At 47.8% G+C, this 23,906-nt stretch overlaps 1 protein-coding gene across 2 annotated transcripts in view; it reads left to right on the top strand.

Moving 5' to 3' along the window:
* The window catches only part of LOC135055455 (serine/threonine-protein phosphatase 4 regulatory subunit 1-like), a 253,562-nt gene that overhangs the window by 51,759 nt on the left and 177,897 nt on the right, over positions 1-23,906 (top strand). For both annotated transcript variants that reach the window (XM_063959564.1, XM_063959563.1), the window contains exon 5: positions 9,806-9,948. In XM_063959564.1, coding sequence (XP_063815634.1) covers positions 9,806-9,948 — 143 coding nt within the window. The remainder of the gene's footprint in view (positions 1-9,805; positions 9,949-23,906) is intronic.

Below are 23,906 nucleotides of genomic sequence, written 5' to 3'. Positions count from 1 at the left end.
CCTAAAAACAGTGCATCATTGCACAAGGGTCCTGGTAAAAATGGTGGCTTCCTACGAAGCAATTCCATTCGGCAGATTTCACGCAAGAACTTTTCAGTGGGATCTGCTGGACAAATGGTCCGGATCGCATCTTCAGATGCATCAGCGGATAACCCTATATCCAAGGACAAGGGTGTCTCTCCTGTGGTGGTTATAGAGTGCTCATCTTCTAGAGGGCCGCAGATTCGGCATTCAGGATTGGATGCTGGTGACCACGGAGCCCAGCCCGAGAGGCTGGGGAGCAGTCGCACAAGGAAAAAATTTCCAGGGAGTGTGATCAAGTCTGGAGACTTTTCTCCACATAAATACACTGGAGCTAAGGGTAAATTTATAATGCTCTAAGCTTAGCAAGACCTCTGCTTCAAGGTCAGCCGGTATTGATCCAGTGGGAAAAACATCACGGCAGTCGCCCACGTAAACAGACAGGGCGACACAAGAAGCAGGAGGGCAATGGCAAAAACTGCAAGGACTTTTCGCTGGGCGGAAAATCATGTGATAGCACTGTCAGCAGTGTTTCATCCCGGGAATGGAAACTGGGAAGCAGACTTCCTCAGCAGGCACGACCTCCACCCGGGAGAGTGGAAACTTCATCGGGAAGTTTTTTCCACATGATTGTAAACCGTTGGGAAATACCAAAGGTGGACATGATGGCGTCCCGTCTGAACAAAAAACGGGACAGGTATTGCGCCAGGTCAAGAGACCCTCAGGCAATAGCTGTGGACGTTCTGGTAACACCGTGGGTGTACCAGTCGGTGTATGTGTTCCCTCCTCTGCTTCTCATACCTAAGGTGCTGAGAATTATAAGACGTAGAGGAGTAAGAACTATACTCATGGCTCCGGATTGGCCAAGAAGGACTTGGTACCCGGAACTTCAAGAGATGCTTACAGAGGTCTTATGGCCTCTGCCGCTAAGAAGGGACTTGCTTCAGCAAGTACCATGTCTGTTCCAAGACTTACCGCAGCTGCGTTTGTCGGCATGGCGGTGGAAAGCCGGATCCTAAGGGAAAAAGGCATTCCGGAAGAGGTCATTCCTACCCTGGTCAAAGCCAGAAAGGAGGTGACCGCACAACATTATCACCAAATGTGGCGAAAATATGTTGCGTGGTGTGAGGCCAGGAAGGCCCCACAAAGAAATTTCAACTCGGTCGTTTCCTGCATTTCCTGCAAACAGGAGTGTCTATGGGCCTCAAATTGGGGTCCATTGAGGTTCAAATTTCGGCCCTGTCGATTTTCTTCCAGAAAGAATTGGCTTCAGTTCCTGAAGTCTAGAAATTTGTCAAGGGAGTATTGCATATACAACCCCCTTTTGTGCCTCCAGTGGCACTGTGGGATCTCAACGTAGTTCTGGGATTCCTCAAATCACATTGGTTTACAACCAGTCAAATCTGTGGATTTGAAGCATCTCACATGAAAAGTGACCATGCTCTTGGCCCTGGCCTGGACCAGGCGAGTGTCAAATTGGCGGTTTTTTCTCAAAAAAGCCCATATCTGTTTGTCTATTCGGACAGGGCAGAGCTGCGGACTCGTCCCCAGTTCTCTCCCTAAGGTGGTGTCAGTGTTTCACCTGAACCAGCTTATTGTGGTGCCTTGCACCTACTAGGGACTTGGAGGACTCCAAGTTGCTAGATGTTGTCAGGGCCCTGAAAATATGTTCCAGGACGGCTGGAGTCAGGAAAACTGACTTGCTGTTATCCTGTATGCACCCAACAAACTGGGTGCTCTTGCTTCTAAGCATACTATTGCTAGTTGGATGTGTAATACAATTCAGCTTGCACATTCTGTGGCAGGCCTGCCACAGCCAAAATATGTAAAGGCCCATTCCACAAGGAAGGTGGGCTCATCTTGGGCGGCTGCCCGAGGGGTCTCGGCTTTACAACTTTGCCGAGCAGCTACTTGGTCAGGGGCAAACACGTTTGCTAAATTCTACAAATTTGATACCCTGGCTAAGGAGGACCTGGAGTTCTCTCATTCGGTGCTGCAGAGTCATCCGCACTCTCCCGCCCGTTTGGGAGCTTTGGTATAATCCCCATGGTCCTTTCAGGAACCCCAGCATCCACTAGGACGATAGAGAAAATAAGAATTTACTTACCGATAATTCTATTTCTCGGAGTCCGTAGTGGATGCTGGGCGCCCATCCCAAGTGCGGATTATCTGCAATACTTGTACATAGTTCCAAAAATCGGGTTATTATTGTTGTGAGCCATCTTTTCAGAGGCTCCGCTGTTATCATACTGTTAACTGGGTTTAGATCACAAGTTGTACGGTGTGATTGGTGTGACTGGTATGAGTCTTACCCGGGATTCAAAATTCCTCCCTTATTGTGTACGCTCGTCCGGGCACAGTACCTAACTGGCTTGGAGGAGGGTCATAGGGGGAGGAGCCAGTGCACACCACCTGATCGGAAAGCTTTACTTTTGTGCCCTGTCTCCTGCGGAGCCGCTATTCCCCATGGTCCTTTCAGGAACCCCAGCATCCACTACGGACTCCGAGAAATAGAATTATCGGTAAGTAAATTCTTATTTTCAGATGTGTACCTAGCTTGAGACTTGTACAGATACTCCTCAACAAATCTCTCTTTAATTTATGTAGTATAGGTAATAGAAATAGATTTGTTTGCTTTCTTAATCCCCTATTTTCTTTGGGTATTATATTAGAGAATCTAAAGGTATGCCACATAAGAAATGTTGGCGCATGCCTATCATTCTTTTATTTTATTTTTTTATTTTTATTTTTTTTACTTCCTCACGTCAGGCAGAAGAGTGCTGGTGTGCCTTTGGTATACCCTAGATACATTTGATTGTGCACACTAAGTGACCTCGGAATTAAAAAAATAAATATAATAATAATAATAATTTTGTTGCATCAACATATACTATGAGCACATTTAGGGGCTAGCACACAAAACCACACACCCCAAGCTATTATACTACAAGATAATCGCACGTAGGGCCTAATTCAGACCTGATCGCAGCAGCAAAATTGTTCTCTAATGGGCAAAAACATGTGCACTGCAGGTGTGGCAGATATATAATTTGTCCAAATGATGGGCCTAATTCAAACCTGATCGCAGCAGCAAAATTGTTCATTAATGTGCAAAACCATGTGCACTGCAGGGGGGCAGTTATAACATGTGCAGAGAGAGTTAGATTTGGGTGGGGTGTGTTCAATCTGCAATCTAAATTGCAGTGTAAAAATAAAGCAGCGAGTATTTACCCTGCACAGAAATAATATAACCCACCCAAATCTAACTCTCTCTGCAAATGTTATTTATCCATATTTTCATCCATTTAACACAAGATTTATTGATTCTTTGTGCAGAAAGAGATGGTCAAGAAAGTATATAGCATGCACTGCAGTTATTTATCTTTCAATACTTTTTTTCTTAAAACAACCAAGTTCTGATATAAAAATATGTGTATAAAACATGTAGATTGTAGGAGCTATCCAGTCAGTGTACGTTTCAACAGCAACACTTTTACTTTAATATAGCTCCAGAAAATGTATTTTCTCTGACGTCCTAGTGGATGCTGGGGACTCCGTAAGGACCATGGGGAATAGCAGCTCCGCAGGAGACTGGACACAAAAGTAAAGCTTTAGAACTACCTGGTGTGCACTGGCTCCTCCCCCTATGACCCTCCTCCAAGCCTCAGTTAGATTTTTGTGCCCGAACGAGAAGGGTGCACACTAGGTGGCTCTCCTGAGCTGCTTAGTGAAAAGTTTAGTTTTAGGTTTTTTATGTTCAGTGAGACCTGCTGGCAACAGGCTCACTGCATCGAGGGACTAAGGGGAGAAGAAGCGAACTCACCTGCGTGCAGAGTGGATTGGGCTTCTTAGGCTACTGGACATTAGCTCCAGAGGGACCGATCACAGGCCCAGCCATGGATAGGTCCCAGAGCCGCGCCGCCGGCCCCCTTACAGAGCCAGAAGACAGAAGAGGTCCGGAAAATCGGCGGCAGAAGACGTCCTGTCTTCAACAAGGTAGCGCACAGCACTGCAGCTGTGCGCCATTGCTCTCAGCACACTTCACACTCCGGTCACTGAGGGTGCAGGGCGCTGGGGGGGGGCGCCCTGAGACGCAATAAAAACACCTTGGATGGCAAAAAATGCATCACATATAGCTCCTGGGCTATATGGATGAATTTAACCCCTGCCAGAATACACAGAAAAACGGGAGATAGGCTCCGCCCCCTTCTCGGCGGCCTTATCTCCTCAGCACACTGGCGCCATTTTCCCTCACAGCTCCGTTGGAGGGAAGCTCCCTGGCTCTCCCCTGCAGTCACTACACTACAGAAAGGGTTAAAAAAGAGAGAAGGGCACTAATTACGCGCAGTATTAAAAATACAGCAGCTATAAGGGGAAAAACACTTATATAAGGTTATCCCTGTATATATATACATAGCGCTCTGGTGTGTGCTGGCAAACTCTCCCTCTGTCTCCCCAAAGGGCTAGTGGGGTCCTGTCCTTTATCAGAGCATTCCCTGTGTGTGTGCTGTGTGTCGGTACGTTTGTGTCGACATGTATGAGGAGAAAAATGATGTGGAGACGGAGCAGATTGCCTGTAATAGTGATGTCACCCCCTAGGGGGTCGACACCTGAGTGGATGAACTGTTGGAAGGAATTACGTGACAGTGTCAGCTCTGTATAAAAGACAGTGGTTGACATGAGACAGCCGGCTACTCAGCTTGTGCCTGTCCAGACGTCTCATAGGCCGTCAGGGGCTCTAAAGCGCCCGTTACCTCAGATGGCAGATATAGACGCCGACACGGATACTGACTCCAGTGTCGACGGTGAAGAGACAAATGTGACTTCCAGTAGGACCACACGTTACATGATTGAGGCAATGAAAAATGTTTTACACATTTCTGATAATACGAGTACCACCAAAAAGGGGTATTATGTTCGGTGAGGAAAAACTACCTGTAGTTTTCCTTAATCTGAGAAATTAAATGAGGTGTGTGATGATGCGTGGGTTTCCCCCGATAACAACTGATAATTTCTAAAATGTTATTGGCATTATATCCTTTCCCGCCAGAGGTTAGGGTGCGTTGGGAAACACCCCCTAGGGTGGATAAAGCGCTCACACGCTTGTAAGAACAAGGGCTCTACCCTCTCCTGAGATGGCCGCCCTTAAGGATCCTGCTGATAGAAAGCAGGAGGGTATCCTAAAATGTATTTACACACATACTGGTGTTATACTGCGACCAGCAATCGCCTCAGCCTGGATGTGCAGTGCTGGGTTGGCGTGGTCGGATTCCCTGACTGAAAATATTGATACCCTAGATAGGGACAGTATATTATTGCCTATAGAGCATTTAAAAGATGCATTTCTATATATGCGTGATGCACAGCGGAATATTTGCCGACTGGCATCAAGAGTAAGTGCGTTGTCCATTTCTGCCAGTAGAGGGTTATGGACACGACAGTGGTCAGGTGATGCGGATTCCAAACGGCATTTGGAAGTATTGCCTTATTAAGGGGAGGAGTTATTTGGGGTCGGTCTTTCAGACCTGGTGGCCACGGCAACAGCTGGGAAATCCACGTTTGTACCCCAGGTCGCCTCTCAACATAAGAAGACGCCGTATTATCAGGCGCAGTCTTTTCGTGGGCAAGCGGGCAAAAGGTTCCTCATTTCTGCCCCGTGACAGAGGGAGAGGAAAAAGGCTGCAGAAATCAGCCAGTTCCCAGGAACAGAAGCCCTCTCCCGCCTCTGCCAAGCCCTCAGTATGACGCTGGGGCTTTACAAGCAGAATCAGGCACGGTGGGGACCCGTCTCAAGGAATTTCAGCGCGCAGTGGGCTCACTCGCAAGTAGACCCCTGGATCCTTCAGGTGATATCTCAGGGGTACAAATTGGAATTCGAGACGTCTCCCCCTCGCCGTTTCCTAAAGTCGGCTTTACCGATGTCTCCTTCTGACAGGGTGGCAGTTTTGGAAGCCATTCACAAGCTGTATTCCCAGCAGGTGATAATCAAGGTACCCCTCCTGCAACAGGGAACGGGGTATTATTCCACACTGTTGTGGTACCGAAGCCGGACGGCTCGGTGAGACCGATTCTAAATCTAAAATCTTGAACACTTACATACGGAGGTTCAAATTCAAGATTGAGTCACTCAGAGCAGTGATTGCGAACCTGGAAGAAGGGGACTACATGATGTCTCGGGACATCAAGGATGCTTACCTTCATGTCCAAATTTACCCTTCTCACCAAGGGTACCTCAGGTTTATGGTACAGAACTGTCACTATCAGTTTCAGACGCTGCCGTATGGATGGTCCACGGCACCCCGGGTCTTTACCAAGGTAATGGCCGAAATGATGATACTCCTTCGAAGGAAGGGAATTTTAGTTATCCCTTACTTGGACGATTCCCTGATAAGGGTAAGATCCAGGGAACAGTTGGAGGTCGGTGTAGCACTATCTCAGGTAGTGTTGCGGCAGCACGATTGGATTCTCAATATTCCAAAATCGCAGCTGATTCCGACGACTCGTCGTCTGTTCCTAGGGATGATCCTGGACACAGTCCAGAAAAAGGTGTTTCTCCCGGAGGAGAAAGTCAGGGAGTTATCCGAGCTATTCGGGAACCTCCTATAACCGAGCCAAGTCTCAGTACATCAATGAAAGGGTTTTGGGAAAAATGGTGGCTTCCTACGAAGCAATCCCATTCGGCAGATTCCACGCAAGAACTTTCCAGTGGGACCTGCTGGACAAATGGTCCGGGTCGCATCTTCAGATGCATCAGCGGATAACCCTGTCACCAAGCACAAGGGTGTCTCTCCTGTGGTGGTTGCAGAGTGCTCATCTTCTAGAGGGCCGCAGATTCGACATTCAGGACTGGGTCCTGGTGACCACGGATGCCAGCCTGCGAGGCTGGGGAGCAGTCACACAGGGAAGGAATTTCCAGAGCTTATGGTCAAGCCTGGAGACATCACTTCACATAAATATCCTGAAGCTAAGGGCCATTTACAATGCTCTAAGCTCAGCAAGACCTCTGCTTCAAGGTCACCCGGAGTTGATCCATTCGGACAACATCACGGCAGTCACCCACGTAAACAGACAGGGTGACACAAGAAGCAGGAGGGCAATGGCAGAAGCTGCAAGGATTCTTCGCTGGACGGAAAATCATGTGATAGCACTGTCAGCAAGTGGGGACTTCACCCAGAAGTCTTCCACATGTTTATAAAACTGGTCCCGGCAATAGCTGTAGACGCTCTGGTAACACAGTGGGTGTACCAGTCAGTGTATGTGTTCCCTCCTCTGCCTCTCATACCCAAGGTACTGAGAATTATAAGATGGAGAGGAGTAAGCACTATATTCGGGCCCCGGATTGACCAAGAAGGACTTGGTAACCGGAACTTCAAGAGATGCTCACGGAGGATCCGTGGCCTCTACCTCTAAGAAGGGACCTGCTCCAGCAAGGACCCTGTCTGTTCCAAGACTTACCGCTACTGCGTTTGACGGCATGGCGGTTGAACGCCGGATCCTGAAGGAGAAAGGCATTCCGGATGAAGTCATTCCTATCCTGATCAAAGCCAGGAAAGATATAACCGCAAAACATTATCACCGCATTTGGCGAAAATATGTTGCGTGGTGCGAGGCCAGTAAGGCCCCGACGGAGGAATTTTCAACTAGGTCGATTCCTACATTTCCTGCAAACAGGAGTGTCTATGGGCCTGAAATGGGGGTCCATTAAGGTTCAAATTTCGGCCCTGTCAATTTTCTTCCAAAAAGAACTAGCTTCAGTCCCTGAAGTTCAGACGTTTGTGAAAGGGGTACTGTATATACAGCCTCCTTTTGTGCCTCCAGTGGCACCTTGGGATCTAAATGTAGTTTTTGGGTTCCAAAAGTCACATTGGTTTGAACCACTTAAATATGTGGAGTTAAAATATCTCACATGGAAAGTGGTCATGCTGTTGGCCCTGGCCTGGGCCAGGTGCGTGTCAGAATTGGCGGCTTTATCCTGTAAAAGCCCTCATCTGATTTTCCATTCGGACAGGGCGGAATTGAGGACTTGTCCTCCGTTTCTCCCTAAGGTGGTTTTCAGCGTTTCACCTGAATCAACCTATTGTGGTGCCTGCGGATACTAGGGACTTGGAGGACTCCAAGTTGCTAGACGTTGTCAGGGCCCTGGAAATATAGGTTTCCAGGACGGCTGGAGTCAGAAAATCTGACTCGTTGTTTATTCTGTATGCACCCAACAAGCTGGGTGCTCCTGCTTCTAAGCAGACTATTGCTCGTTGGATTTGTAGTACAATTCAGCTTGCACATTCTGTGGCAGGCCTGCCACAGACCAGATCTGTAAAAGCCCATTCCACAAGGAAGGTGGGCTCATCTTGGGCGGCTGCCCGAGGGGTCTCGGCTTTACAACTTTGCCGAGCAGCTACTTGGTCAGGAGCAAATACGTTTGTAAAATTCTACAAATTTGATACCCTGGCTGAGGAGGACCTGGAGTTCTCTCATTTGGTGCTGCAGAGTCATCCGCACTCTCCCGCCCGTTTGGGAGCTTTGGTATAATCCCCATGGTCCTTACGGAGTCCCCAGCATCCACTAGGACGTCAGAGAAAATAAGAATTTACTTACCGATAATTCTATTTCTCGTAGTCCGTAGTGGATGCTGGGCGCCCATCCCAAGTGCGGATTGTCTGCAATACTGGTACATAGTTATTGTTACCAAAAAAAAAAAAAAATCGGGTTATTGTTGTTGTGAGCCATCTTTTCTAGAGGCTCCTCTGTTATCATGCTGTTAACTGGGTTTAGATCACAAGTTATATGGTGTGATTGGTGTGGCTGGTATGAGTCTTACCCGGGATTCAAAATCCTTCCTTATTGTGTACGCTCGTCCGGGCACAGTATCCTAACTGAGGCTTGGAGGAGGGTCATAGGGGGAGGAGCCAGTGCACACCAGGTAGTTCTAAAGCTTTACTTTTGTGCCCAGTCTCCTGCGGAGCCGCTATTCCCCATGGTCCTTACGGAGTCCCCAGCATCCACTACGGACTACGAGAAATAGAATTATCGGTAAGTAAATTCTTATTTTTAGTTGGACTGAAGTGTGTGAAAAATTAAAGTAATATCCAAAAGTGGTAACACACCCTTACCATATCATAATACTTAGATCTGTATCGCTCCACAGTGATCTAAAAAAAATAGTCAATATGTTTTTAAAGTTAATCAGCCATTAATAGTATGGCCTGAATGCAAAGACCATTTTTGGAAAAATCAGCTAAAACCATGCTCTTCCTGACTATGCTACAGGCATTATGTATAGTAGGTTGTTTGTGAGAGCAGGAGCTGATGTGACACAGCTCATGTGATCACTCAGAGCCAGACAGGAGTTTCTCAGGAGCACACTGAGCATGCTCCTTCCAGTTCATAGGCTGCTCACTATCTCAACCCTCCCCCCCCTTCCTTTCTCTCTCTCTCTCTCTCTCTCTCTCTCTCTCTCTCTCTCTCTCTCTCTCTCTCTCTCTCTCTCTCTCTCTCTCTCTCTTCCTATTTTTCCTGATACAACAGAACTTCTATAAAGGGGAATGGCATGTTGTGATTGATTTGAGTAGGATGCAGTCCCGGACAAATGCAGTGCAATGTACATCTCTCATAATAGTGTATATTCTTATTTGTGGATAGAAACCCCATTGCTGAGTGCAGTCTCTGTCCTCCAAGTTGTTGCGTATGGATTAGGCTTCTTCAAGCAATTTCTGTGTTAAGATATTTTTGCACTTTACATTATATAGCACTCACTTTGGCAATGTGACTTTTCTTTGCCCTCTTGCAGAACCCACTGTAAGGACAGAACTGATGGAACAGATTCCTCAGATAACCATCTTTCTGCAAGAGAGCCGGCCTCAGTTTCCCCGAGCAGTCACTGAATACCTGCTGCCCATCCTCATTCGCTATCTCACAGACCCCAATAACCAGGTAAGTCAGGTCACTATATAATATTTAGGGGTTGTGTGCCTTCTGCACAAATTACTATGCAGTTATCGAACAATGAAGAGCTCTCGGGTAAATGTTACTACCAGATATGTATCATATAACACCAATATATAGTTGATCAAACACTAATTAAAAAGAGTGTGTGCTACATTTTTCCATTGTTGTATTGGTAGCACAGTTATCTTTTTATTTTTTCTGTTTTCATTGTGGTCGTGATTTTATTAACATCATTGTTTTTCTCTGTCCAATACTTGCATTATCTCCTGCCAAAAAGTGCTTCTCATTCTTATTAATGTCCCGTAATGACTTCATAATGGCTTCTGTGGCAGGAGTCGTTATGATGTCGTTTCAGGAGTGGCATGGCCTAGCTGTAGCGTGGTCAGTCCTCTAAGGTCAATAAATGTCAGAGTCCCAGTAACGAGAGATGCAACTCCCTGAGTTTGCTTATACGCTTGCACAGAAAAATATTGTAAAACTATAGTACAAGCTTTTTGTTTAATAGACAATATTGAATTAAAAAGTGTACCTTTCAATGTAAATATTTCTCATTTACAAGTATATAGCAAATCTGTTAAATATCACCTTGCTATGTGTTCCAGTAAATGTTTACTTGGTAAGGTTTTTTTTTTTTCCTTTGTTTGCCTGATGCTAGTTGTGTAGCTTCATTGTGTAAATAAGAAGAGGGATTAGATGCATTTTACAATATTCTAGCAGTATGTAAAACTCTAACTGGCTGTCGCTCTGCTTTGGTGAGGCCTGTAAAAATTTCTGCTGGTATTTTCTGTATTTAAGCATCTGTTTGGGCTGTATTTTTAATTGTTGCCGTCTTCGTTACTGCGAATGAGTGTGCCGTTATTGATCAGTTATTCACAGTCCCATACACATGGTCCTCTGTCCAATACTCCATCATCCTTTATTACAAGTACTGAGAAATTTCAGGTAGTACCAGAAAAACAAACTGATAAAATAAATAAAATTACCAATAACATTGCTGCCCTCAGCCTATGCCTAGATAGCAGTACAGCCATGTCAATTGTGCAAACACGTTTGATTTGTTAAATATGCCAGAGTTTTATGTAAGCATGAGCGATTCACTTGATGCTTGTTATGCCCATACACTGGTATCCGAATGGTAGGTCGACTGCTATTGTTCGACATTTACATGGTTGACTCATGAAAAGGTCGACATGAGTTGAAACATTTTTTTCAGTTTTTCATACCATCCACGTGGACTACTATTTTGAAAAGTAACTTGTCCACAGCATGACTAGCAAAGCGAGCCATGCAAGGGGACGCGGTGCACTAATTGGGGTTCCTGGTCATGTTACGCCAAAACCCCCCACCAAAAAAGCTTAACAATTACATGTCGTCCTTTTTTTGTGTGTCAACCTGTCCTGTGGTGACCATTTTAACTCGTCAACCAATTTTACTTATGTTGACCATGTCAGTGTCAACCAATTTTTCCTGTGTCGACCCAATGATCCGTAACTCATACACTGACGTATTTAATACATGAAATGGTCTTTTTTTTTTTTTTTTTTTTTTTTACCTCCGTTTGCCATCTTTTCAAGTACCACCAATAGGTTATAGAGGGGTGATTAATTTAGCTGATGCTTCAAATTTTGTCACAGTAGGTAATATTTACATGAATCCTCTAGTGACTACCCCTTTTAAACTGAATGAGACAGGTCGCACCCAGGAGCCTGACACCGGTGCTTCCCAACTCTGACCCACCTCGGGCCCCTCGCCAACGCTGTTTCCAACCCGGCATATTGCTGGGTTAGTGACGTCGGTAGGGGCGGCGCTTGGAGATCATATGATCTCCAAGCGCTGCCTGTCCACACAGAGTGAACGGGAAACTGGCCGCAACGACCCGGCTTCCCGTTTACACTGCACAGCGAGTCGGGTTGAACGTGTGTTCAACCCTGCAAGCTACTCGAGTTGGAATACTGGTTCACTAGACCCGGATTATTCCAACCGGGCCCTTTTACACCGCACAGCAACATGGGTTATGCGCGTTCATGTGCAATAACCCGTGTTCAAAGCTGGCGGTGTAAAAGGGGTAAATAAGTATTTTTTACAAAGAACACTGAAAAGAGCACACTGTATGCAAATGTAGTTACTCGGCATGAGAGTCAGACTGTTTATTGCTCTGTGCTTCCTCCTTGCTGCTGCACAGCACCGTGAGACCCTGACCGGAAGTCCGTATAGTACAGAACTCTGTCCACATTTCCAGCTGATAGAAGATAGAAAAAGTTTTTTAGTTTTGTGGGTTTTATTTTTTTATGGCTCTTGTGTATTGCTGGCCATAAACTAGGACGACTCGTATTAGATGCGAGTGTTCCCTCGACACGCCTTCCACCCCCTCCCTGGTAGCTCCCCGGCTTATGTTAGATTGTACAGTGCAAAAATCACAGTACAATCTATCATTCGACCCACAATGGACCCCAACCCAGATCGACTGATAATATGTGCAGCACAAATGATAAGTTGACATTGCATCATAATCACACCCAAAACATGCACAATGTACATGCAATGGGTCAAATGACGCGTCGATATCATGTATTTGTACACAAAATCGACCTAGTGTATGGCCAGCATAAGAACTAGTGATATTACTCATAAGTACAGTATATAGATGTAAAAGTATCAGAAGCTTGAATGAAGATATTGCAATAAAGGTGTAATTTTATGGTGAAGGTATTTCTTCTCTGCAATTTCTGGCAGTAAACTCATTTAAGAGTGCAGACAACTCACCTTCTATTTGGAAAGACTGATGGTATGGAACGAGTTTTATACGTTTTATCGGTGAACGGGTTGCCGGCTGTTAATATCCCGACAGCGGCATCCCGCCAGAATGCCGGCAGTGGGGCTCGCGCTGAGTCCCCTTTGCGGGCTCGCGCTCGCCACAGTCTCTGTTCCCACTCCATTGGTGTCGTGGACACCCATGAGTGGGAATAGCCCTGGTGCGCTGAGATTCCGTCTGTTGGCATTGTCGACTGACAGGATTTCGGCGTTTGTATCCTGAACGCCGGAATCCCGCCAGCCGGCATTTTAACTGCAACCGTATGGAACAATACCTTGCTTTCAGCTGTACATTCAGTAAGCTATTGGGTTTAGTGGTCTTTTACTTCCTGGTAATAGTGTTTGTAAGTTGTAACTAGACCATAATAAATACCAGAACAAGTTGTATCTGTGTACTTTTATCCTCTTTCCGTGTTCAAGTATTGTTGTTTTGGCTTGTACGCGGTTTCCTGCTGTTGGTAAATTCATGTTTCTCTGGTTCCCTTCTCATACTGTATGTATATGATTTTGTGCGTATTTTGCCCTACATTACTACAAAGCGCCACTGTTCCCTCTGCCTTGGAAACAGTTGTAATCAGAGACCAGCTTTCTGTTAGTTTCTTAACTGATTTCTCTAATACGTTTCTGAAAAGCAAATAGAATAATAAAGCATATGGTACAATTTTGCTTTTTTTTTTTTTTTAAATAAATAAGCTATTCAATTACCTTTCCACAGAGCCTGCTTGGTAGATGTGTACTGTGAGGAGTGTTGAGAGTAGTTCGCAGTGATCTGGGAACCGGTTTGCCAACTTGTTCTACATGATTTATAGCTGATGTGACACTTTAAATGGCAACTCCTAAGTTATTTTATGCCTCAGGTGTAGTTTTCACTGGAAGCATGATGAAGAACATTTGCCTGTCTCTGCAAGCATGGTGAAAAGTTCCGCTTTAAAAGTTCTGGAAAGCACATCCCTTTATTTGTTAATAACCTGCAATGACCATGGACAGACCTTAAAGTGGACATTCTTTTGCTTCATAAAGAATGAATTAACATTCTAATTCTAGGCATTAGAAGCAAAACTTGTTGCCATATACTTTCTTATTGAGGTCTGCAAGTAGGATGTGCTGCTGTGCACAGTCTCTTAGGGGGGAATTCAATTAGATTACCAAGGTGGAAAGGGTGGTAGCCTCTGGCGTTCCAGGGCTATTCAGTTACAGCCCCGATTTTCTTACCTGGTAATTTACTTCACTAACACGCTTTAACCCATAGAAACCAGGATAAGTTCACGGACCTATGGGTTAACAAATTTACGGCACCCGCGATCAGGCAATTTAACTCCTATTTCTCTGACGTCCTAGTGGATGCTGGGGACTCCGTCAGGACCATGGGGAATAGCGGCTCCGCAGGAGACAGGGCACAAAAGTAAAAGCTTTAGGATCAGGTGGTGTGCACTGGCTCCTCCCCCTATGACCCTCCTCCAAGCCTCAGTTAGATTTTTGTGCCCGGCCGAGAAGGGTGCAATCTAGGTGGCTCTCCTAAAGAGCTGCTTAGAGTAAAAGTTTTGTTAGGTTTTTTATTTTCAGTGAGTCCTGCTGGCAACAGGCTCACTGCATCGAGGGACTTAGGGGAGAGAAGTGAACTCACCTGCGTGCAGGATGGATTGGCTTCTTAGGCTACTGGACACCATTAGCTCCAGAGGGAGTCGGAACACAGGTCTCACCCTGGGGTTCGTCCCGGAGCCGCGCCGCCGACCCCCTTGCAGATGCCGAAAAGTGAAGAGGTCCAGAAACCGGCGGCAGAAGACTTTTCAGTCTTCATAAGGTAGCGCACAGCACTGCAGCTGTGCGCCATTGTTGTCAGCACACTTCATAGCAGCGGTCACTGAGGGTGCAGGGCGCTGGGGGGGGCGCCCTGGGCAGCAATGATAGTACCTTATTCTGGCTAAAAATACATCACATATAGCCCCTGGGGGCTATATGGATGTATTTAACCCCTGCCAGGTCTCAGAAAAACGGGAGAAGAAGCCCGCCGAAAAGGGGGCGGGGCCTATTCTCCTCAGCACACAGCGCCATTTTCCCTCACAGAAATGCTGGTGGGAAGGCTCCCAGGCTCTCCCCTGCACTGCACTACAGAAACAGGGTTAAAACAGAGAGGGGGGGCACTTATTTGGCGATATGACTATATATATATTAAAATGCTATAAGGGAAAAACACTTATATAAAGGTTGTCCCTGTATAATTATAGCATTTTTGGTGTGTGCTGGCAAACTCTCCCTCTGTCTCCCCAAAGGGCTAGTGGGGTCCTGTCCTCTATCAGAGCATTCCCTGTGTGTGTGCTGTGTGTCGGTACGTGTGTGTCGACATGTATGAGGACGATGTTGGTGAGGAGGCGGAGCAATTGCCTGTAATGGTGATGTCACTCTCTAGGGAGTCGACACCGGAATGGATGGCTTATTTAAGGAATTACGTGATAATGTCAACACGCTGCAAGGTCGGTTGACGACATGAGACGGCCGGCAAACCAATTAGTACCTGTCCAGGCGTCTCAAACACCGTCAGGGGCGTTAAAACGTCCTTTTACCTCAGTCGGTCGACACAGACACGGACACTGACTCCAGTGTCGACGGTGAAGAAACAAACGTATTTTCCTTTAGGGCCACACGTTACTTGTTAAGGGCAATGAAGGAGGTGTTACATATTTCTGATACTACAAGTACCACAAAAAAGGGTATTATGTGGGGTGTGAAAAAACTACCTGTAGTTTTTCCTGAATCAGATAAATTAAATGAAGTGTGTGATGATGCGTGGGTTTCCCCCGATAGAAAATTATTGGCGGTATACCCTTTCCCGCCAGAAGTTAGGGCGCGTTGGGAAACACCCCTTAGGGTGGATAAGGCGCTCACACGCTTATCAAAACAAGTGGCGGTACCGTCTCCAGATAGGGCCGCCCTCAAGGAGCCAGCTGATAGGAGGCTGGAAAATATCCTAAAAAGTATATACACACATACTGGTGTTATACTGCGACCAGCGATCGCCTCAGCCTGGATGTGCAGCGCTGGGGTGGCTTGGTCGGATTCCCTGACTGAAAATATTGATACCCTTGACAGGGACAGTATTTTATTGACTATAGAGCATTTAAAGGATGCATTTCTATATATGCGAGATGCACAGAGGGATATTTGCACTCTGGCATCAAGAGTAAGTGCGATGTCCATATCTGCCAGAAGTTGTTTATGGACACGACAGTGGTCAGGTGATGCAGATTCCAAACGGCACATGGAAGTATTGCCGTATAAAGGAGAAAAAGACAACGTCTTTTCAGCCTCAGTCCTTTCGTCCCCATAAGGGCAAGCGGGCAAAAGGCCAGTCATATCTGCCATGGGATGGAGGAAAGGGAAGAAGACTGCAGCAGGCAGCCCATTCCCAGAAACAGAAGCCCTCCACCGCTTCTGCCAAGTCCTCAGCATGACGCTGGGGCCGTACAAGCGGACTCAGGTGCGGTGGGGGGGGTCGTCTCAAGAGTTTCAGCACGCAGTGGGCTCACTCGCAAGTGGACCCCTGGATCCTACAAGTAGAATCCCAGGGGTACAGATTGGAAATTCGAGACGTCTCCCCCTCGCAGGTTCCTGAAGTCTGCTTTACCAACGTCTCCCTCCGACAGGGAGGCAGTAGTGGAAACAATTCACAAGCTGTATTCCCAGCAGGTGATAATCAAAGTACCCCTCCTACAACAAGGAAAGGGGTATTATTCCACACTATATTGTGGTACTGAAGCCAGACGGCTCGGTGAGACCTATTCTAAATCTGAAATAGTTGAACACTTACATACAAAGGTTCAAATCAAGATGGAGTCACTCAGAGCAGTGATAGCGAACCAGGAAGAAGGGGACTATATGGTGTCCCGGGACATCAGGGATGCTTACCTCCATGTCCCAATTTGCCCTTCTCACCAAGGGTACCTCAGGTTCGTGGTACAGAACTGTCACTATCAGTTTCAGACGCTGCCGGTTGGATTGTCCACGGCACCCCGGGTCCTTACCAAGGTAATGGCCGAAATGATGATTCTTCTTCAAAGAAAATGGACGATCTCCTGATAGGGGCAAGGTCCAGAGAACAGTTGGAGGTCGGAGTAGCACTATCTCAAGTAGTTCTACGACAGCACGGGTGGATTCTAAATATTCCAAAACCGCAGCTGTTTCCGACGACACGTCTGCTGTTCCTAGGGATGATTCTGGACACAGTCCAGAAAAAGGTGTTTCTCCCGGAGAAGAAAGCCAGGGAGTTATCCGAGCTAGTCAGGAACCTCCTAAAACCAGGAAAAGTGTCAGTGCATCATTGCACAAGGGTCCTGGGAAAAATGGTGGCTTCTTACGAAGCGATTCCATTTGGTAGATTTCACGCAAGAACTTTTCAGTGGGATCTGCTGGAAAAATGGTCCGGATCGCATCTTCAGATGCATCAGCGGATAACCCTGTCTCCAAGGACAAGGGTGTTTCTTCTGCGGTGGCTGCAGAGTGCTCATCTACTAAAGGGCCGCAGATTCGGCATTCAGGACTGGGTCCTGGTGACCACGGATGCCAGCCTGAGAGGCTGGGGAGCAGTCACACAGGGAAAAAATTTCCAGGGAGTGTGATCAAGTCTAGAGACTTCTCTCCACATAAATATACTGGAGCTAAGGGCAATTTACAATGTTCTAAGCTTAGCAAGACCTCTGCTTCAAGGTCAGCCGGTATTGATCCAGTGGGACAACATCACGGCAGTCGCCCACGTAAACAGACAGGGCGGCACAAGAAGCAGGAGGGCAATGGCAGAAACTGCAAGGATTCTTCGCTGGGCGAAAAATCATGTGATAGCACTGTCAGCAGTGTTCATTCCGGGAGTGGACAACTGGGAAGCAGACTTCCTCAGCAGGCACGACCTCCACCCGGGAGAGTGGGGACTTCATCGGGAAGTATTCCACATGATTGTGAACCGTTGGGAAAGACCAAAGGTGGACATGATGGCGTCCCGCCTGAACAAAAAACTGGACAGGTATTGCGCCAGGTCAAGAGACCCTCAAGCAATATCTGTGGACGTTCTGGTAACACCGTGGGTGTACCAGTCGGTGTATGTGTTCCCTCCTCTGCTTCTCATAACCAAGGTACTGAGAATTATAAGACGTAGAGGAGTAAGAACTATACTCGTGGCTCCGGATTGGCCAAGAAGGACGTGGCACCCGGAACTTCAAGAAATGCTCACAGAGGACTCATGGCCTCTGCCGCTAAGAAGGGACTTGCTTCAGCAAGTACCAGGTCTGTTCCAAGACTTACCGCGGCTGCGTTTGACGGCATGGCGGTGGAACGCCAGATCCTAAGGGAAAAAGGCATTCCGGAAGAGGTCATTCCTACCCTGGTCAAAGCCAGGAAGGAGGTGACCGCAAAACATTATCACCACATGTGGCGAAAATATGTTGCGTGGTGTGAGGCCAGGAAGGCCCCACGAAGAAATTTCAACTCGGTCGATTCCTGCAAACAGGAGTGTCTATGGGCCTCAAATTGGGGTCCATTAAGGTTCAAATTTCGGCCCTGTCAATTTTCTTCCAGAAAGAATTGGCTTCAGTTCCTGAAGTCCAGAAGTTTGTCAAGGGAGTATTGCATATACAACCCCCTTTTTGTGCCTCCAGTGGCACTGTGGGATCTCAACGTAGTTCTGGGATTCCTCAAATCACATTTTAAACCGCTCAAATCTGTGGATTTGAAATATCTCACATGAAAAGTGACCATGCTGTTGGCCCTGGCCTCGGCCAGGCGAGTGTCAGAATTGGCGGCTTGGTCTCACAAAAGCCATATCTGATTGTCCATTCGGACAGGGAAGAGCTGCGGACTCGTCCCCAGTTTCTTCCCAAGGTGGTGTCAGCGTTTCACCTGAACCAGCTTATTGTGGTACCTGCGGCTACTAGGGACTTGGAGGACTCCAAGTTGCTAGATGTTGTCGGGGCCCTGAAAATATAGGTTTCCAGGACGGCTGGAGTCAGGAAAACTGACTCGCTGTTATCCTGTATGCACCCAACAAACTGGGTGCTCTTGCTTCTAAGCAGACGATTGCTCGTTGGATTTGTAGCACATTTCAACTTGCACATTCTGTGGCAGGCCTGCCACAGCCTAAATCTGTCAAGGCCCATTCCACAAGGAAGGTGGGCTCATCCTGGGCGGCTGCCCGAGGGGTCTCGGCATTACAACTCTGCCGAGCAGCTACGTGGTCGGGGGAGAACACGTTTGTAAAATTCTACAAATTTGATACCCTGGCTAAAGAGGACCTGGAGTTCTCTCATTCGGTGCTGCAGAGTCATCCGCACTCTCCCGCCCGTTTGGGAGCTTTGGTATAATCCCCATGGTCCTGACGGAGTCCCCAGCATCCACTAGGACGTCAGAGAAAATAAGATTTTACTTACCGATAAATCTATTTCTCGTAGTCCGTAGTGGATGCTGGGCGCCCATCCCAAGTGCGGATTGTCTGCAATACTTGTACATACCGTATATACTCGAGTATAAGCCGACTTTTTCAGCACATTTTTCTGTGCTGAAAAAGCCCCCCTCGGCTAATACTCGAGTCAATGGCTGCAGCAGACGCCGTGGGCTGTGTGGGCGTCCGCTGCAGCCGGCTCCAGGACAGACACTAGAGGTCATTATTGACCTCTAGTGTCTGTGCGCGTTGCTATGGGAGAGACGTCATGACGTCTCTCCCATAGAGATGATCGGGTGCCGGGGAGCGGGCGGCCGGACGGAGCGGCGGCCGGATGGAGCGAGCGGACGGACGGAGCGGAGCAGCGCAGCAGCAGAAGAAGCGGTCGGGAAGCAGGAGCGGGGCAGTGGTAAGTATTGTTTTTGTGTGTGTTTGTAAGCGGCGACGGGGGCACTGCAACAGGGGGCAAAGAAAGAAGGGGGCACTGCAACAGGGGGCAAAGAAAGAAGGGGGCACTGCAACAGGGGGCAAAGAAAGAAGGGGGCACTGCAACAGGGGGCAAAGAAAGAAGGGGGCACTGCAACAGGGGGCAAAGAAAGAAGGAGGCACAACTACTGGGGGCAATGAAAGGGGGCACAACTACTGGGGGCAATGAAAGGGGGCACAACTACTGGGGGCAAAGAAAGAGAGTGCATAACTACTGGGGGCAATGAAAGAGGGGCACAACTACTGGGGGCAAAGAAGGGGCATAACTACTGGGGGCAAAGCAACGGCAGCATGTTTTTATCTGGCACTGTGGGGGGATATCTGTTACTGGGGGTATATGTGGCACTGGGGGCACAACCCTAGCAACAAGCATTACCCCCTGGCAACAAGCATAACACCTACCGCATGAAACCCCTGGCAACGAGCATGACACCCTGAGCATGAAAACCCCTGGCACCGTACATTTCCCACCCTAGGCTTATACTCGAGTCAGTCATTTTTCCCAGTTTTTTGTGGTAAAATTAGGTATCTCGGCTTATATTCGGGTCGACTTATACTCGAGTATATACGGTAGTTATTGTTACAAAAATCGGGTTATTATTGTTGTGAGCCATCTTTTCAGAGGCTCCGCTGTTATCATGCTGTTAACTGGGTTCAGATCACATGTTGTACAGTGTGATTGGTGTGGCTGGTATGAGTCTTGCCCGGGATTCAAAATCCTTCCTTATTGTGTATGCTCGTCCGGGCACAGTATCCTAACTGAGGCTTGGAGGAGGGTCATATGGGGAGGAGCCAGTGCACACCACCTGATCCTAAAGCTTTTACTTTTGTGCCCTGTCTCCTGCGGAGCCGCTATTCCCCATGGTCCTGACAGAGTCCCCAGCATCCACTACGGACTACGAGAAATAGATTTATCGGTAAGTAAAATCTTATTTTCTCTGACGTCCTAAGTGGATGCTGGGGACTCCGTAAGGACCATGGGGAATAGCGGCTCCGCAGGAGACAGGGCACAAAAGCAAAAGCTCTAGGATCAGGTGGTGTGCACTGGCTCCTCCCCCTATGACCCTCCTCCAAGCCTCAGTTAGGTTTTTGTGCCCGGCCGAGAAGGGTGCAATCTAGGTGGCTCTCCTAAAGAGCTGCTTAGAGTAAAAGTTTTGTTAGGTTTTTTATTTTCAGTGAGTCCTGCTGGCAACAGGCTCACTGCAACGAGGGACTTAGGGGAGAAGAAGTGAACTCACCTGCGTGCAGGATGGATTGGCTTCTTAGGCTACTGGACACTAGCTCCAGAGGGACGATCACAGGTACAGCCTGGATGGGTCACCGGAGCCGCGCCGCCGACCCCCTTGCAGATGCTGAAGAGAGAAGAGGTCCAGAAATCGGCGGCTGAAGACTTCCCAGTCTTCTTAAGGTAGCGCACAGCACGGCAGCTGTGCGCCATTGCTCTCAGCACACTTCACACCAACGGTCACTGAGGGTGCAGGGCGCTGGGGGGGGCGCCCTGGGCAGCAATGAAAGTACCTATGCTGGCTAAAAATACATCACATATAGCCTCTGGGGCTATATGGATGTATTTAACCCCTGCCAGGTTGTCAGAAAAACGGGAGAAGAAGCCCGCCGAAAAGGGGGCGGGGCCTATTCTCCTCAGCACACAGCGCCATTTTCCTACACAGCTCCGCTGCTAGGAAGGCTCCCAGGCTCTCCCCTGCACTGCACTACAGAAACAGGGTTAAAACAGAGAGGGGGGGGGCACTTATTTGGCGATATTATTATATATTAAGATGCTATAAGGGAAAACACTTATATAAGGTTGTCCCTGTATAATTATAGCGTTTTGGTGTGTGCTGGCAAACTCTCCCTCTGTCTCCCCAAAGGGCTAGTGGGGTCCTGTCCTCTATCAGAGCATTCCCTGTGTGTGTGCTGTGTGTCGGTACGTGTGTGTCGACATGTATGAGGACGATGTTGGTGAGGAGGCGGAGCAATTGCCTGTAATGGTGATGTCACTCTCTAGGGAGTCGACACCGGAATGGATGGCTTATTTAGGGAATTACGTGATAATGTCAACACGCTGCAAGGTCGGTTGACGACATGAGACGGCCGGCAAACCAATTAGTACCTGTCCAGGCGTCTCAAACACCGTCAGGGGCTTTAAAACGCCCATTTACCTCAGTCGGTCGACACAGACACAGACACGGACACTGACTCCAGTGTCGACGGTGAAGAAACAAACGTATTTTCCATTAGGGCCACACGTTACATGTTAAGGGCAATGAAGGAGGTGTTACATATTTCTGATACTACAAGTACCACAAAAAAGGGTATTATGTGGGGTGTGAAAAAACTACCTGTAGTTTTTCCTGAATCAGATAAATTAAATAAAGTGTGTGATGATGCGTGGGTTTCCACCGATAGAAAATTATTGGCGTTATACCCTTTCCCGCCAGAAGTTAGGGCGCGTTGGGAAACACCCCTTAGGGTGGATAAGGCGCTCACACGCTTATCAAAACAAGTGGCGTTACCGTCTCCAGATACGGCCGCCCTCAAGGAGCCAGCTGATAGGAGGCTGGAAAATATCCTAAAAAGTATATACACACATACTGGTGTTATACTGCGACCAGCGATCGCCTCAGCCTGGATGTGCAGCGCTGGGGTGGCTTGGTCGGATTCCCTGACTGAAAATATTGATACCCTTGACAGGGACAGTATTTTATTGACTATAGAGCATTTTAAGGATGCATTTCTATATATGCGAGATGCACAGAGGAATATTTGCACTCTGGCATCAAGAGTAAGTGCGATGTCCATATCTGCCAGAAGATGTTTATGGACACGACAGTGGTCAGGTGATGCAGATTCCAAACGGCACATGGAAGTATTGCCGTATAAAGGGGAGGAGTTATTTGGGGTCGGTCCATCGGACCTGGTGGCCACGGCAACAGCTGGAAAATCCACCCTTTTTACCCCAAGTCACATCTCAGCAGAAAAAGACACCGTCTTTTCAGCCTCAGTCCTTTCGTCCCCATAAGGGCAAGCGGGCAAAAGGCCAGTCATATCTGCCCAGGGGTAGAGGAAAGGGAAGAAGACTGCAGCAGGCAGCCCCTTCCCAGGAACAGAAGCCCTCCACCGCTTCTGCCAAGTCCTCAGCATGACGCTGGGGCCGTACAAGCGGACTCAGGTGCGGTGGGGGGTCGTCTCAAGAGTTTCAGCGCGCAGTGGGCTCACTCGCAAGTGGACCCCTGGATCCTACAAGTAGTATCCAAGGGGTACAGATTGGAGATTCGAGACGTCTCCCCCTCGCAGGTTCCTGAAGTCTGCTTTACCAACGTCTCCCTCCGACAGGGAGGCAGTATTGGAAACAATTTCACAAGCTGTATTCCCAGCAGGTGATAATCAAGGTACCCCTCCTACAACAAGGAAAGGGGTATTATTCCACACTATTTGTGGTACTGAAGCCAGACGGCTCGGTGAGACCTATTCTAAATCTGAAATCTTTGAACACTTACATACAAAGGTTCAAATCAAGATGGAGTCACTCAGAGCAGTGATAGCGAACCAGGAAGAAGGGGACTATATGGTGTCCCTGGACATCAAGGATGCTTACCTCCATGTCCCAATTTGCCCTTCTCACCAAGGGTACCTCAGGTTCGTGGAACAGAACTGTCACTATCAGTTTCAGACGCTGCCGTTTGGATTGTCCACGGCACCCCGGGTCTTTACCAAGGTAATGGCCGAAATGATGATTCTTCTTCAAAGAAAAGGCGTCTTAATTATCCCTTACTTGGACGATCTCCTGATAAGGGCAAGGTCCAGAGAACAGTTGGAGGTCGGAGTAGCACTATCTCAAGTAGTTCTACGACAGCACGGGTGGATTCTAAATATTCCAAAATCGCAGCTGATTCCGACGACACGTCTGCTGTTCCTAGGGATGATTCTGGACACAGTCCAAAAAAAGGTGTTTCTCCCGGAGGAGAAAGCCAGGGAGTTATCCGAGCTAGTCAGAAACCTCCTAAAACCAGGCCAAGTGTCAGTGCATCAATGCACAAGAGTCCTGGGAAAAATGGTGGCTTCTTACGAAGCGATTCCATTCGGCAGATTTCACGCAAGAATTTTTCAGTGGGATCTGCTGGACGAATGGTCCGGATCGCATCTTCAGATGCATCAGCGGATAATCCTGTCTCCAAGGACAAGGGTGTCTCTTCTGTGGTGGCTGCAGAGTGCTCATCTACTA

Source organism: Pseudophryne corroboree, chromosome 3 (assembly GCF_028390025.1).
Source record: "Pseudophryne corroboree isolate aPseCor3 chromosome 3, aPseCor3.hap2, whole genome shotgun sequence".
NCBI classification, from domain to species: Eukaryota; Metazoa; Chordata; class Amphibia; order Anura; family Myobatrachidae; genus Pseudophryne; species Pseudophryne corroboree.
Note: the sequence above shows the minus strand (reverse complement) of the source record. Positions and strands in the feature narration are given on the sequence as shown.